Here is a 17,040-nt window from a genome sequence, read left to right as displayed (position 1 = left end):
TCATTCTCTCACTCTCAACCCCCCCATCCCCCATTCTTCACTTAATATTCCATTTCTCTTTCTTTACTTTTTTTTTATTTCAAATACATCTCATTTTTTCCATCTTCATATAACCATATATTGTGTGTATATATATATATCTTACAACCACCACCATATGGTGTCATTAAAATGAAAGCAACGTTTCACAATCATTTATACAAAAAAAATAATATATATCTTGTAACTTTTATGACTCTTTAATAGTGAATAGTGTCTCTTCTAATTAATTGAGATTGATATGTACATAAGTTAAATGTTGAAACAAAATCTTTTTATCCACGTTGCTCTTGGATAATGAATGTTCTTTTAAGTACAACAGTTATTGTGGTAAAGTTTGAAATATAGTGATGTTGGTGAAAATATCACGATATTAATTATACAAAAAACAACTATTTTCATATTAAGTGGTATCATTATTTTTCATTGATTTTTATAAATTACAATCAAAATATCTATATGTTTGGAAGGTTAAACCTTTATCCTCTAGGTAAAATTATCAAGTCATTTACTATCGAATTAAGCATTTTTTTAATGCAACAATTACAAATATTTGATAAAAAGATCTTGAACCTTTTAAGTAACAATTGTCGAGATGACAAAATTATAGGGGTTTGGGGACTAAAATAGTAATTTGATCTCTAATCATTGTTCAATAAATTAAAAAATTTGGATATATGTATGTGTCTATATATATATAGATAGTCAACTTGGACGAAGAAGAAGAGCGTGTGAGGAAAGAATAGAAGAAAAAGAAAGAGGGTGAAAATGGAAGGACCCTTCAGCTAAAACTACCGTCTCATCATCCCCACACTCAATACCGACACTTGGTTTGAGTTTAAACCCTAAAATACACAAATTAACAAACTTTCTTTCATTTCTAAAAATCTCCCTTTTTTTACCCATTAATAATAATAATTCATTAATTGATTGATTGGTTTATTTATTTATTCAATCAATTATCCCTATTTTTCTTTCTGCGAGCCGGCAATTTCATTCAGCGGCATCTTCTTCCCACCCCGGCCCCTCTTTTCCTTTACTCTCTCTCTCTCTTTTCTCTCCATCCTTCCCCTCCTTGAGAGAGATCGGGTTTTGATTCGGGATGAGGGAGATTATCAGTCTTCATATCGGTCAAGCTGGAATCCAGGTCGGTAATTCTTGCTGGGAGCTTTACTGCCTCGAACATGGCATTCAGCCCGATGGTTTGATGCCCAGGTTTGTAGTTTTTTTCTTTTTTTTTTTTGGGGTTCTTACTTGATTTCTTGATCTGGGTTTGGTTTTTTTTGTCCATTGATGTCCCCTATACATCAGTATTGATCCTTGATTTGTTTTTTTTTTCTTGACTGGATAGATTAGACTCAATTTCCCTTGTATTGATTGGTGTGTGTGTGTGGGATTGATTTGTATTTCTGGGACTGGATTTCGTTTATGTTTTTCTTTGGAATTTTGGCTGCTTTTTCCCGATCTCTTGATTTGTTGAGGGATTTGAGTCTTTATGAGAGATCAAAGGAGGAATATGGAAATGGGTTTTAATTTTCATTTTAATTGGATGTACCTCTATGGATCTCCTTCTTGAACTTGAAACTAATTGAAAACTCGCGTCGAGCAATAACCCAATTGATTTGGTAATCCTTTGCTCCGGGTGTTTCAAATCTAATGGCCAATGTTTGGTGTTTGTTAAGGCTAGATAGTTTGTGGTGATGTCTCTGTTGAGGAAATGAATTGTTGGGGTCTTCTTGGAGGACCTTCTCAATGAATTAATTAATTAATGTTGTTTTTTTATGAAATTTAAGAATGGATCTTTTGTTTTATGTAGTTTCTTTGATAGTGGCATAAGAAGTCGTCGTTTGATTTTATGTTCCCTTTCAAGCTATTGGTATGGCTAATTGCCGTGAATGATCTCTTATTCTAACGATGATTTGTTACCTGTGTATGCTGCAGTGACACATCCGTCGGTGTTGCACATGATGCTTTCAACACGTTTTTCAGCGAAACTGGTTCGGGCAAGCATGTTCCTAGAGCAATATTTGTGGATCTGGAACCAACTGTTATCGATGAAGTGAGGACCGGAACATACCGTCAGCTTTTCCATCCGGAACAGCTCATATCTGGTAAAGAAGATGCTGCAAATAATTTTGCGAGAGGACATTATACAGGTACTTGTGTTTGTGTTCCTTCAAGTTTTTCTATAGTTTCCTTTTTCACTATTGTCATTTTTTACTAAATCTACATTATTGCATCATTCCAGTGGGCAGGGAAATAGTTGATCTATGCCTCGACCGAGTGCGAAAATTAGCCGACAATTGCACTGGTTTACAAGGGTTCTTGGTATTCAATGCTGTTGGTGGTGGCACTGGATCTGGATTGGGGTCATTACTTTTGGAACGCTTGTCTGTGGATTACGGAAAGAAGTCAAAGCTTGGATTTTCCATATATCCTTCTCCACAGGTAAGACACAAATTATAAAGGCTTTGGTAGTATACACCAAACATTTTTCATAAATTATGGTGACAAAACACTATGAAAAGGCCACTGACCTTTTGTCAAGATTTTTCGTATTAAAAGGTTTCTTATCTGGAAAAAATTTGTTTCTGATGAGAAATACTGAGTTGACGTGTATTCTTCTCCACAGATTTTTCCTCATTCTCACTGTCCATCATAAATCTAAATGCTACCTTCTTTGTGTGCAGGTATCTACTGCTGTGGTAGAACCCTACAACAGTGTGCTTTCCACTCATTCTCTGCTAGAACACACAGATGTTGCTGTTCTTCTCGATAATGAAGCCATTTACGATATCTGTAGGAGATCATTGGATATTGAAAGACCAACTTACACCAACTTGAACCGATTGATATCCCAAGTTATCTCTTCTTTAACCACTTCCTTGCGGTTTGATGGTGCTATCAACGTGGATATAACTGAGTTTCAAACTAACCTTGTACCTTATCCACGTATCCATTTCATGCTCTCTTCTTATGCTCCTGTGATTTCTTCTGCAAAAGCTTACCATGAGCAGCTATCCGTCCCTGAAATTACCAATGCTGTATTTGATCCCTCAAGCATGATGGTCAAGTGCGATCCCAGGCACGGAAAGTACATGGCATGCTGTTTGATGTATAGAGGAGATGTTGTACCCAAGGATGTGAATGCTGCTGTTGCTACTATCAAAACAAAGCGAACAGTTCAATTTGTCGACTGGTGAGTTAACTGCTCTGTATTGTTAGATTATGAAGCCAATTATACTTTTTTAACTCTGCAGAAATAAAAAAATTAATTTGGCTCAGCATATGATTGAAATCAAGCTATAAAGTATGATGCACATCCATAAGTAACCATCCTCAAAGGATGCTAGTTTAGTTTGTCAACTTTAGAAAAGGTTCTTGCAAATCATAGGGCATACGTAATTTTCTAAATGTTTTGCTATGAATTAAAGTTATGCAATGGGAATTTTCCAGGTGTCCTACTGGCTTCAAATGCGGTATTAACTATCAGCCACCAAGTGTTGTTCCTGGAGGCGATCTTGCCAAGGTGCAGCGAGCTGTCTGTATGATAAGCAATAGCACAGCCGTTGCCGAAGTATTTTCAAGAATTGACCACAAATTCGATCTTATGTATGCTAAGCGCGCATTTGTCCATTGGTATGTGGGGGAGGGCATGGAGGAAGGCGAATTCTCCGAAGCCCGTGAGGATCTCGCTGCACTAGAAAAGGACTACGAGGAAGTCGGAGCAGAAGATGTCGATGAAGAGGAAGAAGGGGATGATTATTGAGCTCGTGAATAATAATATACCCTGTGTATCTTTTTTTTCTTTTCGTTGTTTTTGTGTTTGTTTCTTGTTAAGTCAAGTTGTGCAATGTTTCATACATGGTGATATATCTTGAAGGTGTGGTTTATGTTCTTTTGTATGATTCTGGGGTCTGTCATTCTATTGATTTCGAAATTTTACAGTGTTTAGAAACTACTTTGCAAAGTTTATTATGAGGAGACGAGGTTTCTGTAAAGATCTTTCCGAGGAGTTCCCTTTGAAACTTTCTCGGATTTTCACCTCATGGAATCCACAATTCGTATTGCAAAGGCCAAGTGTTTTTGGCATTGCTTCTAAGTAATTTTGGATAACAATATGTACTTCTGATTTAATTATTTCCTGTTGAAGAAATATGTAATAAGCCCTTATCTGAAGGCTTTGTTTCGATTATTTTTTTTTGAATGATTTTTTAAGGATTTGAGAATTTCTAAATTTTGAACATTTGAAATCAATTAGAATGGTTAATATTATTTTTCAAATGATTAGTTTGAACGTGACTGAAAAAGTGTTTCTAATGGTCAATAAGCAATTAATATTAAAATTTTGGAGAAGTTATTATAAATAGCAAAACTGTCTGTGATATTTAAGTTTTAGATTCTACAAGTTTGAAAATGTTTCAAAAATTTAGTTATATTTATAAACATTTGTGGTTTGTAATCTAAAACAATTATTCAGATGTGTGTGTATATATAATCAAAGTAGAATAATCTTTTGTTCTCTTTTGCCCCTATCTTTTCTATAGATTTGTATTTTACCATATGTAGATAGGTTACACTTTCTTTGAGCATAAGTGGTTTATATATATAGGATGTGACCTTTCAAGGTGAGATGATTCTTGAAATGGATGTGTGTTGTTGAGTATAATAAACATGGCTTGATATCATTGAGTTGTGATCATTTAGAAAGAAATAGTTACATATTGAATTATTGTAGTCTTATACTCACGAGTGAAATACATGTTAAATTTCTACATATCAAAATTTAAATTGATGCATGGTTAAGAAAAATAAAATACTAAATAGAAATTTTGATAGATTTTGTAAACCGCTTCAATTTCTGATTATATTTTAAAACTTTAATTTAGACTTTGATATATTTGTGTTGGTTACTAAGTTGTATACAAAATTAGACTACAAATTTACTTAGCTCATGAGTGTTTGGATTACTTTTTAAAGTGTTTCAATTTGAAAAAAAAAATCTTTTAAAGAAATTACGACGTATTCGATGATCAAAATTTGAAAAAATAGGTTCTAAAACAAAATCATGTATAAAATACGTGTAAAAGAATCTAACCAATAATAAATTTTAAATTTTAAAATCATTTAAAATTATATATATATATATATATATATTATTGAAATAATTTTTTATTATATATAATAACTCTTAGTTCTAAATTAATTTCACATCAAAGAATGAAAGTGAAACTTTATTAGTTTATTTATTATTTTTACGAAAGTAAAAACTTAGGCAAGATGATGAAAAGTTAAAATTGTTTATCACCAAAAACCTCAAGGAAACAGAAAAGAAGGGAAAAAGAAAAACCCTACGTTTTACATGGCACTGTTTCTTCTTCCTCTCCCTCTCACTTGCTCCACCTGATTTTCCTCGCCGTCTTCTCCGTCGTCCTAATTGTTGCTGGTATTGTCTCAATCTTCATTTAGGTTTCTTTTATCCCTTGAATGACTCAAACTTCAGCTCATTTGATGAAAAAATGCATGAAGTTTTTATTTGTAGATTATAGTTGGTTTTAATGAGCTTCTAGATTGATTAGAACATCCACCGCTGAATTCTAACAATTCGTTTCATCCGTTGTCTCTCGCTTTCTTTATAAGAAATTCTCTATATATTCTCACCGTGAGTTTTTCGTCTTATACAAATGTTGTTGTGATTTTCATGTCAGATTTTTGTTGTCGAATTATACTCTATATCGGCCTCTCATAGCCACAGCTGTGTCGGTTGCCTTTGAACTTTATAGGCTCCAAACAGGGAGTAACACTCTATTGGTAGTTGGTACAAACTTCCCATTGTGTTGATACGACCAGAGTGTTAGACGTAGGCATGGAAATAAACCTTGCAGACATTCCTTTCGACTTGGACTTCCATCCATCCGATCAATTGGTTGCAGCTGGTGTGATCGGGGGCAATCTTCACTTGTACTTTCCCTTTCATGTTTCTATTTTATCTGATTTCATTTGCGTTTCTTCAATCACTTATCAAATTCTACGTTCGTCTTTGCAGGTACCGTTATGATGCAAATGCTTTACCCCAAAAGTATGGTAACCGTTGGTCTTCTTACCCCCATATGCACCTTGCACAAATTTATTTGAACTCCTGTAACCTACAGTATAAATAGTTTTTCTTTTTTTAACAAGAGAGAACTTTTCATCTTGCACAAGTTTATTTGAACTCCTCTAACCTACAGTATAAGTAGTTTATCCTATACTCATGCTCGTTTGAACTTTTCTGTCTATCTTAGGCTTTTTAAAGTTCGAGCGCATGCCAAATCTTGCAGAGCTGTTAGATTCATCAATGACGGACGTGGTATAGCTTTTTTTATTTTGCTTGCTATTTTTTTTTTTTTTTTTTTTTGCTTCCTTTGGCAAGAAATTATTGGTGTTTTTGACCTTTAAATGATTGGGTTGTTGTCTGCATAACAGCAATTTTGACTGGTTCCTCAGACCATTCCATTCTCTCTACAGACGTGGAGACTGGTTCTGTTATTGCCCGTCTTGAAGATGCACATGAGTATATTCCTTTCCTTCTGTTTTCATTTTGTCCATTTTCACGCATATGCAATGAAATATAAGATTGAGTAATATGTGATAGTCCACTTTGTTCTACAGTGAAGCAGTCAGTAAACTGATCAACATAACCTCGGAAACGATTGCTTCAGGGGATGACAATGGTGCCATCAAGGTTCTTTTCTTGTCACTGTCTTTTCTGTTTTCTAATTTTATGTTTCCTCTATGCTTTGGAGATTTAATGGATATGGAAAGTCTGCTAAATTAAAGACTGATGTATCTTTCAAGGTATGGGATACCAGACAACGTTCTTGCTGCAGTTCTTTCAAAGCCCATGAAGATTATATTTCAGATATGACCTATTTATCTGATTCCACGAAGCTTTTGGCAACAAGGTAATCCTTGCAGTAATTACTATTTCATTTCAGTTTTATAATCTTAAATTCTAGAAGATTTCTGAGTTTTGTTAAACTTGAATCATTTTTCAGTAGACCCTAGACTGAAGTATGGTTAGTGTTGAGGCACACGCCTTGGCGCTGTCCTTGTGCCTTTCTTCAAAGTGAGACTCCCTTAATGGAGCCAAAGTGTGTTAAAGTTGTGGGCCTTAGCAATCAATTTCTTTCTTTTTCTCTCTTTAAATTAGAAAGTCATGAATGTTCTTAAAAAATATTTCTCTTTTCCTGAAAGCTCTACTCTTTACACTTTTATATCTTTGATTCGTAGTACTATTTTTCTTCGCACGTATATAAATTATGTATATTTTCTGTTGTGTGCCCACAGGTAATGTTTTTTAGTGCCTCAGACTTAGGCCTTGTAGGGCTGTTGTGGTTTAGTGCACCTCTAAGTTTATAAATTGCTGGGTATGACAATGAGTTTGTAATCTCTTTTTCAAATTTCTACTTTTTAATTTATATAGGTTTGAGATCACTTAAAGTTTGGAACAAAAAATGTTGTTTCTTATCTACAAAGTTCTTGTATAAATTTATGAAGATTCAAGAAACGACTTTATGAATTCCTTTTAGTCATCTACTTGATTCTAACCTCTTTCCATTTGAAGAATTTAAATGAGAAATTGGCTGTATCGTGGATTATTTTAACAAATTAGGCCAATAATGTTGTCAAAACTTGCTTCTTTGATTTTATTGCCTTTTTTAACATTTTGTTTTTTGTTTTGGTTTTAAAGTGGAGATGGGTCTCTATCTGTATGGAATCTTAGGAGAAACAAGGTTAGCTATTCCAAGTTTTTATGACGTATTTTGTGTGATTACAATGTGTTAAACAATATCTTTTACTGTTTTCAATTTTTATTTTATGTGCTATTTTGATGCAGATTTAAACTTGCCTTTTCTCTTTAGAAGTTTATTAAAACAGTCTCTTTTGCTTCTCACGTTGATTGGTCCTATTTAAATGCAGCTCCATGCTCGATCTGAGTTTTCAGAAGAAGAGCTACTATCTGTTGTTACAATGAAGGTAGATTTACATATGATAGGGATCAATCATATTCTAGACAAACATTCTGAAAGCTGTTATTTTCATTGCGATGATGTAGATTGTTTAAGCTTTTTTCTTTCTATAGCTTCAGTTCTCTTATGTTCAATTGGAGAAGTTTTTTGTATAATTTCATAAATTGTTTCTTATTTAGAAAAAAAGAAATAAAAAAGGAAGTCATTAGGGGTTGTTGATATCTAATTTCTTATTCCATCTTTTGTAAAAAAATTTAACTTTTTTTTAACTCAGATTCAAATCTGACAAACCAATCTGTTAAAAGTATACTTTGTTATTTTTTTAAAATTTTTTTGGGCCTCAATTATTCGGCAACTTTATTTCTCTAATGTAAAGATTAAATGCAAGCAAAGAATTCTTGCTCTTTTTATTATTTTTATCCCCCCTAATTTGAAGTATTCTCACTTCCTCATCGCCCCTCCACATTTTCCCCAAGGAGATTAAAGAGGGGAAAATTAATTTTAAAAAATTCTTCAAAACTTCTTGTTTTGGGGAAGTATCTGAACTGCCACGAAGAATTTGCTAACTGAGTGCGAATAAACATTTATTCCCCATTTCATAAATAACATGTTATTTTAACTTTCTCACTTTTTCTTATTTCTTTTATGGTTTTTTTTTTGTATGTGGTCAGAATGGACGTAAAGTCATCTGTGGATCACAAAATGGAACTCTTTTATTGTATTCATGGGGTTTCTTCCAGGACTGCAGGTGTACATATATGTTTTTTTCTTGAATATGTTTGATGTATTGCTCTGGTCGTTTTAATGAAATCAGGAATTCATTATTGTGATTGGATGTATTAATTATATTGGTGACAATTTCCTTTTTTTTTATTGATTTGTTCCTCATTTCTTTTTGTTTTAACTTTATTCTTCTTCAGTGATCGCTTTGTTGATGCCTCTCAAAATCCTGTGAATGCATTGCTAAAGGTAAGAGCTTGTGGAACGTCTATTAGTATTGTCATTTTTTAATATCTTTTAGGAAATTTTCAGTTACCGCACCAGTTTTTTCCTTCCTTTTAGCTTGATGAAGACCGGGTCATTGTTGCATCTGAGAGTGGACTCATCAGGTGAGGATTTGATAAGTAGATGCTATCCTGTTTTGATCCACATACAGAAGATCATGTGTTTTTATCTTCCCTGTATTTTAGCTCACTTATTTGTGTGTTATTTTCACTAGTCTGGTAGGTATATTGCCCAATAGAGTAATTCAACCAATTGCAGAACACTCTGACTACCCTGTGGAGCGTCTTGGTAAGATATTTTTCCGTTTTGGCTGATATTAAGTAACCAACCTGCATTCATTTTATCAATGAGTTGAGGACCTGAGTTTCTTTGACTGTTAATTCAGCATATCATTTGAGCTCTTTTTGATCTGCAACACTTAATTAGCTACTTTTCTTTAGTTTGTTTTTCTATTGATGTTTAGAATAACATTTTGACAATTTTGTCTTGTTTTGTAGCTTTCTCTCATGACAGAAAGTTTCTCGGCAGTATTTCACATGATTACATGATAAAGGTAAGTCCCCACTCCAACTTTTTTGGTCAGCTCATTTTATGCTTAATCCCTATTGAACTATTAATCTAAACCATCATAGGCTGACCTATTGATAAAAAAGGAACCATAGTCTCAATAAATGACTAAGAAGTCATAGGTTCAATCCATGATGGGTTGTCCACTGAGATTACTTGAGGTGTGTGTAAGCTGGCCAAGACACTCACTGGTATCAAAAAAAAGAAAAAAAGAAGGAAGATACTAACCAGACAGGAACTTTTGTTGCCATTGTTCTTCAGTTAATTTTAGTGAAAGTATGGTTTCTCATATATATGTGTGTATATATATTTATATAAAGGAAAAACAAATTGAAAACAAATGAACAAGTTGTGTAGTGGGGACCACAAAGGTGAATTTGTTTCAGTGGCAGAGAGGCTAGAGCACACAGTTGAAGGATGTGTATGAGGGTTATCTTTTTTTTTTTTTGGCTAATTTCTGTTGAGAGAATTCTCTTGGGAGAATTGGGAGATGTGAGAAACCCTCAAAAGTTCCTTGTTTCCTCTAATGAGTAAAAAAATTTTAGGCGAGGCCTATCATTATCCCAATCTAGATACTAATGTCAAATATTGTGGTTGTGGTTGTCCAGAAAACTTATTCAAGATGTGTAAGTTGGCCCAATTCATCTATGTTAACAATTATTTTTGTTGGCATTGTTGATGTGTTTGTATCCAAAACGTTTTAACAGAAAAAGTGGGGATGCCTTGTCTCCTTGTCCTCGAAGTTGTTTTGTTGAGGCGGTGGGATGTTTTTTAATGGTGTTCTTTGTTTCTCATAAAAAGGGTCTTTTCCCTTGTTAGTATAAGAAGCCGACAACTATAAGTACATGGTATCAACTGAGGCTGCCTATGGAAATCGGTTGTCGTTTTGCTCTCTAGTCAAAAGTTATATTTTTAAATTGACATGGATCTTTATCACGTTTATTAGTCGCTTGATGATGAACTAATTTGGAAGTCTATAAGGATTGTGTATTTTATTTGGTGATGATGAGGGTGCCAAGGGAGTATCAAACTAGTTGAGATGTCTGGGTACACCTTCTAGTCATCTATGTTCTTATTTATTTTGTTCTTTGTATTCATTTTATACTTTGTGCATTACTCTCATTTCATTATTTCAATGAAGAGATTCATTATTGTTTTCTTAAAAAAAAATGTTGTGTGATGATGAACTGAAGTACCATCATGTTGGTCCTACCTTCCCAACAATGGGTAAAGCAAGAGTATATGAATTCTTTTACTTTTACACTTCTATACAATGGCGGAGTTTGCATTAGTTAAAATTATAATATATTTATCTTCTTGGGAAATTATTCTTGGTGAATAAAAATTAACTAAAGCAGTTCTATTTTATTGTACTTTTTTCAATTTTGAAATTTCCTGAAATTGGGAGGCCTAAGAAATATGTTGGAATGGTTCTTCCATATTTTTATTGTCTACATATGGTACCTGTAGTTTCACATGTCGTGAAACCTTGATTGCAACTGTTTTCGTTCTCTTTGTTTTTCATTTTTAATTTTTGTGACTTATAAAACCTCCATCTTTGTGTTATTGTTTGCGCAGCTGTGGGATATGGATTTATTGCAAAGTTCTGGAAACGCTCCTACTACTACGGTAGAAGCAAGTGCAAGTGTCAATAGTTTTACTTTCACGTAAGCCCCACATTTGGATTTTCATTTGGATTTAAATATACAACAGTTTGGATAAAAAAGATCTTGCTTGGTATAGGCGGTAGCTTCAAATTGCTAATAGAAGAAATTAAGACTTCAATTCTGGTGAAATGAACCAAGTAAATTGATAGTTGATTGGGTTTTCTCCTTTATTCTTTTCCTATTGAGAGATTTTCACACGAATTATAAATTTCACATCATGCTTGTTAGAACAGAATGATATAAAAATTAGTTTAGAATTTAAATTATACAACCCCTTGGCTTAGGGATGTAAATTGATATATTCTAAACAAAATGTGCGTGTGATGTTATAGTCTATTTTTCGGGTTGACTTATGTTTTCAACTACAATTTTGTGCTATTTACAGGGACGACTAGAAGAAACAAGATCCAAGGCAAAGGACCAAACAAATAGTTATGAGAACAAATTGTCATTTTGTACTATATTTAGGGTTTAGGGTTTTGCCTCATCACATGTTAAACTAACTAAAGACGTTGTTTTTTTACAAAGTTTTGCCATATTCTCATTCTCATTTAGGATAGCATCAATTTATATGATCTGAAAGCAAACAAAAATAATTACGATGTTGTGTTTTTTCCATATGGTGCCAACAAGAGATTGTTGATTTTCTCCTTGAATCTTCTAAAAGATATGCAAGTCAAGTGCTTTGTTTGAATTTGGTATTACTATTGTTTAGTTCAAACTTTGACATTCGGAAGCATTTCTCCGTGATTTGGTTACCTTTTTGTTTTTCCGCAAATTATCAATTTCTATTATTGCTCTGAACAAATGGAACAATGGTCTTTTGGCCAACAAAAGTTAAGGACAAAGGTTTTGTATAGCAATATTATCGTAAGAAATACATAATGAATGTTTTTCATTAGTGATTTTTGTTTTGGTGCAGACAATTTGTGTATATCTCAACCTCAATTATTAGGTTTCAATTTTCACTTTAGCACTTCAAAAGAAAATATATAGTATAGGAGATTGTGATATTGAGTGGTTGTCAGCAGAATCCTGCTTTTCGATGGTGTTGACCAAAGGTGGTAGGCAGGGTGGTCACTACAGCGTCTACTCGTAGCGAAGATGGTGACGATCTAAAGATGGTTATGAAAAGTTTAAGTTTTCACTACTAACTAGAGATGGTTGTCAAAAGTTTCGTTAGAGATATCATTGGTAGCAATAACAACATATTGGATGGTGAGAAGTGGTAGATCTATAAATTATTTCAAAGAGTACTTTATAGTTTCATAAAAATTATTTGAAAAAAAATATAAATGGTAAGACTAGAACTTGAGTTGAAAGACAATTTTATCACTAAGTTAGCTATTGATATTGGTACTATTTTTCTTTATTGTATATATGGTAGCAAGGTTCGAATCCCCTAACCTATATTAGATCTACTAATAACGATGAGGTAGAGATTTATTGATGACTTTTCTGTAATTGTATAACAAGCTTGTTAAAATTAATTTTGGATGTATATCAAATCAATTCAATGAATGAACTTGTTTTTTTAAAAGAGATAATGGTCTAACACGTCAATCCTTCTCTAAAAATAAAATTAAAAGAAGCATCGGAGGCTGAGGAAGTAAAGATTAAAGAATGATTGGGTAATGAAGAAGCAGCCTCCAAATCCCTAAAACGGATCTCATCTCTAATTATTGGTTTGAGTCAACAACACAAATTAAAGAAAAAGTCCCATTTGTCACCTAATCTCTATTTACATTAATTACTTTCTCACTCTCTTACAATAAAATGCTAATTATCAAATACTTCCACGTGGACAGTAACGTCGCCGTTTCCAATATTAACAATTAATTATAATTTTAAATACTGACATGCGATGTTCACTTCATTTTATTTACACATCAACCCCTTTTTTATCTTTTATTTATTTTTATTTCTTTGAAAACCTATTCTCTACGAACGCTCGCAAATATAGCAAAAAAAAAATATTATGTTGATAAAATTCATATTACTATATTTTTTAAATTGCAAAAGTAGCAAATTTAAGTGTAGATAATCGTCTGATATCACTAATTACTTGTCATGTTTGTCATATTCGCGATATGCAAAAAAAAATGTGTCATGACTATTTTTTTAAAAATGTTTTTGTCATTTACGCAATTTTTCTTTTCTTTTGTTAAAGTTAACATACCTTAAACAAATTATACTTATCATTCCCCGTGCACTATCTACAAATAAATAAATAAAAATTTACCATTTTAGTCTTTAGATTTTGATAAATTTGTGTGTTCGATCATTAAATTTTAAAGTAGACATTTTTAGTCCTTGTGTTTATAAGAATAGATTCATTTGATTCTTGAGTTTTCAAAATGTACTTTTTTAGTCTTTGAGTTTTTAAAAACAAGTTTAAAAAGGCCATGAAATAACTTTATACTTTTATTTTAAATAATTATATGACATTTTAAATTACGAGAATAACTTCTGAAAATCATATCATCTCTAAAACTATTTTTAAATTTTTTAAATATTCTGTAATTAATTTTGGAAAATCAAATATAAAATCTTTTAAGACATTATAAACCTATTTTTTGAAATTCATACACTAAAAAAGTACCTTTTGAAAAAAGTCTATTGTTATAAACTCAAGGGTAAAAAATGTTCATTTTTTAAATTTATAGACCAAAAACACATACTCGTCAAAACTCGAAGACTAATATATATATATATATATAGCTTTCCCTAAATAAATAGATAAAATAGTATTTATTTAAACAAAATTTGTAAATTTTAATGGACAAGTTTTTGAAATGCACCAAAAATAGGTGTAGTAAAGGACCAAACACATAGTTTTTCTTCAAACTTTTAATTCATTTACTATTGAAATATTGATGTGGGAGTAATAAGTAGGTGTAGTATAGGTGTCGACAACAATTTGTTACCTTCTTTATAAATTACTTTTTAAAAAAATAAAATTTCGTCACATGGTAAAAGGTTAGTGGAGAACTCGCGGTACATTGTTATTTCGATCCATCTCAGGTGAGACTGATATTTTTTTAAAAGGTATTGTAATACAACCAGGTGAGAGCTCTTGTCATTTTGACGTCAGATCGATATTGAAATTTAGTAAAAGAATTATTTTTTCTAACTTATTGATTGTTTAGGGTCTTCTTTTTACATCTTACTATATTAACACAAAGATTTGCTAACTTTCCTATCTAACCTTTTTTAATCTTATACTATGTCTTATCTTTTCAAAATTTCTTTAAATTTGATTATCTTTACTAAATATATAACAAATTATAACGTAATTTTTCAAATCTTTAGCAAATTTATGTTTTCACAAAAAAAAAATATGAATTTCCCTCTATTGGGTTTTCAAATAATCAAAATAGCTTTTTCAAATTAATTTAATATTTTAAAATTTTGGGGAAATCAAATTTTGCAAAAAAATTGTATAGAATTTCAACTAAAAAAACTGTGTTAAATATGTTCGAGATTTCACCGGCCTAAATATGTAGAATCTTTTGGTGTTATTTTGTCCAAGATTCATATAATTTTTTTAAAGTTAATATATAGTATCCAGTGTCATTTTGCCCGAATTAACGCTCAAACTCATACAGTTCTTTCAAATTAAGAGATATTTTTTACTTGGATGTCATTTATTAGGAGTGATCGAATTTGGATTTGTGGAAGTTTGCAATTTGGGATTTTGTTTTAGGATTAATTTAAAAAGAAAAAGTGTAAAAATTTAAAATAAGATTTGATAGATATGATAAACTTTTTGAGAAAAATTGCTATATGATTTGAGATAATGGAATGAAATTTATGAAAAATTAATATAGAATCCAAAGTTAAACCTTCCTTCATTATTAAATATTAAAATATAATATATTATTATCAAATTGAGAGATGAAAGGTTCAATTTTTCATCACACACCCTCCTAATAAACAAATAATTATGATTCAATTTAAAAAGAAAATACCATTATTTAATGTTATTAAAAAAACCATTATTAAATTAAATTAATTACATGTTAGATTTTAAGTATGAGATAATTGATAATGTGATAAATTTTAATAAGGATATGTTTAGTTTGTGATTGGAGATTTGGACTTTAGGGTGTGTATTAAAAATTTAAATAATGATATCTTTAGTTTTAATAATTACGTATTTTGGCATGACTTCTTCTATCTCTTTAATCTATTTCTTCAAATACTTATTTTGAGCTTCGGAAAATAATATGTAAAATATCTATTTAATTGTTTTTAAATATCTAATAAAAATTAGCAACTTTGTTGATGCCGAAATTAAAAATGGATCCAACGATAAGATTTGTTTTATAGAAGAGATTCGTTCGAGTGCTTGCAAGACAAAGAAAAAAAAAGGTAAGTGTGGGTGTGGTGTCCAACCATATACAATCCAAAAACTCAAGTGAATCGTGTGTTCGTGAGTATAACTAGATAGTAGAGAAAATAGTAGGATATCAAGACAGATATACTTTCGACCAATGAGTTTTATTGTTTGAATAGGATGGTGGATTGTAACAGTTACTAAGACTCGTGATGTCTCTCTTAAATTCGAGAAACAATCGAGTTAATGTTGGATCGACAAGTATTCAATCATTATCACAATGTAGACGGGACATTTAACAAGATGCACCTGTCCAAATTCTCAAAGTTTTTTGTCTGTCTAGAATCCAAATGGTTCACATCAGACACTTAATTAAAGGTCTTCCTCCATAGATCCTTTGAGCTCTTCTAAGCATTGTCCTGAGACTACTATCTCTTATAGTTCATTCTCCTCTCGCGAGCTGAACTCCACTTTTAGAAGGCTAGGCTCTCCCATGTGTGTCCTCTTCTTGTGTGCCTCTTTTGGGAGGCTCTTTTCTAGACTCCTACGAGCTTACCCCTCTTCAAACCTCACGAGTCCCACTTAGCTCTTTAAGTTCTTCATGGAGTACTCCTTTTGAGCTCTCTTCTAGCCTTTTTTGAACTTATATTAAGCCTACCTCACGAATCCCAATGAACCATGTCTAAGCTCTCTTCTTAACCTCTCTCATGGACTCTTTGATGAACCAACAAATTTGGGTTAATTAGTATACTAATTTTATATTATATTTTGATTTCATTTCACTCGAGTCTATTTAAATGTGTAACGTAAGTTCATATTCAATAAATCATAAATGTGATGATTTAAAGATGAAGACATTTTTACCATTTATAAAAGTAATAATAACCTAAAATACAACATATTCTTGTATGTAATGAATAATCAACCAAACTAAATTTTAAGATTTATTAAAAGGGATTAAAATTCAACATTCTAACATATAAAATTACATAGACTGCAATTGAAACAAGACGGTGAGTACAAATCTATGATATTCTAACCCAATAAAATATATAATGATATAAATCTTCATTAATTTCACTTAGATGCAAACTCTAAAGATTCCGAATATTCGCTCAATCAAATTAAAAAACACAATGTTTATTTTTTAAAATTTTCCATTTCCACAAACTCCACATTTAGTTTCTTTAAGAATAAAAAAATAATAATCACTTACGGTAGTCTTTAATAGGAAAGTTTGTTTCCTACATTTTTCATTAACTTTCATATTTGGGTTGAATGTTAACCATTTTTTTAACATTATGACATGTAATGTTTGAGAGATAATGTGATGATTTTTTTTTTTAATTTTTAATTTATAACAAAGATTTATGTATTTTAAAAAAAGTGTAATTAATATTGAGGGGATGTG

General features: G+C 31.6%; 2 protein-coding genes across 3 annotated transcripts; both read left to right on the top strand.

Annotated features, from left to right (window-relative positions):
• Positions 1 to 949: 949 nt before the first annotated feature.
• Positions 950 to 4,205, top strand: LOC101204049 (tubulin alpha-6 chain). Its single transcript, XM_004141086.3, has 5 exons — positions 950 to 1,254; positions 1,981 to 2,195; positions 2,288 to 2,487; positions 2,730 to 3,238; positions 3,496 to 4,205. The coding sequence occupies exons 1-5, from the start codon at positions 1,142 to 1,144 to the stop codon at positions 3,806 to 3,808; spliced, it is 1,350 nt and encodes a 449-aa protein (XP_004141134.1). The 5' UTR covers positions 950 to 1,141; the 3' UTR covers positions 3,809 to 4,205.
• Positions 4,206 to 5,328: 1,123 nt separating this feature from the next.
• On the top strand, positions 5,329 to 11,994 carry LOC101203803 (WD repeat-containing protein 55). Of its 2 annotated transcripts, none has more exons than XM_004141085.3 (16): positions 5,329 to 5,485; positions 5,748 to 6,000; positions 6,086 to 6,118; positions 6,324 to 6,388; positions 6,505 to 6,592; positions 6,691 to 6,763; positions 6,877 to 6,983; positions 7,772 to 7,814; positions 8,002 to 8,058; positions 8,723 to 8,799; positions 8,972 to 9,020; positions 9,114 to 9,160; positions 9,271 to 9,344; positions 9,554 to 9,609; positions 11,202 to 11,290; positions 11,676 to 11,994. In XM_004141085.3, the coding sequence occupies exons 2-16, from the start codon at positions 5,906 to 5,908 to the stop codon at positions 11,683 to 11,685; spliced, it is 963 nt and encodes a 320-aa protein (XP_004141133.1). In that variant the 5' UTR covers positions 5,329 to 5,485; positions 5,748 to 5,905; the 3' UTR covers positions 11,686 to 11,994. The 2 variants fall into 2 exon arrangements, with proteins under 2 accessions (XP_004141133.1, XP_011652317.1); XM_011654015.2 differs by having other exon boundaries at positions 5,332 to 5,485; positions 5,823 to 6,000.
• Positions 11,995 to 17,040: the final 5,046 nt, after the last annotated feature.

Source organism: Cucumis sativus, chromosome 3 (genome assembly GCF_000004075.3).
Source record: "Cucumis sativus cultivar 9930 chromosome 3, Cucumber_9930_V3, whole genome shotgun sequence".
Classification (NCBI taxonomy): Eukaryota; Viridiplantae; Streptophyta; class Magnoliopsida; order Cucurbitales; family Cucurbitaceae; genus Cucumis; species Cucumis sativus.
The sequence above is the reverse complement of the archived record's forward strand: the minus strand, read 5'-3'. Positions and strand labels throughout refer to the sequence as shown.

Bases quoted from the DNA above. Each gene is read 5' to 3' on its own strand.
- LOC101204049 (XM_004141086.3), top strand. From the start codon at position 1,142: ATGAGGGAGATTATCAGTCTTCATATCGGTCAAGCTGGAATCCAGGTC. The intron at 2,196-2,287 runs GTACTTGTGTTT...GCATCATTCCAG, and splicing joins TGCGAGAGGACATTATACAG to TGGGCAGGGAAATAGTTGAT. The intron at 2,488-2,729 runs GTAAGACACAAA...CTTTGTGTGCAG, and splicing joins CCATATATCCTTCTCCACAG to GTATCTACTGCTGTGGTAGA.
- LOC101203803 (XM_004141085.3), top strand. From the start codon at position 5,906: ATGGAAATAAACCTTGCAGACATTCCTTTCGACTTGGACTTCCATCCA. The intron at 6,001-6,085 runs GTACTTTCCCTT...TCGTCTTTGCAG, and splicing joins ATCGGGGGCAATCTTCACTT to GTACCGTTATGATGCAAATG. The intron at 9,021-9,113 runs GTAAGAGCTTGT...CCTTCCTTTTAG, and splicing joins CTGTGAATGCATTGCTAAAG to CTTGATGAAGACCGGGTCAT.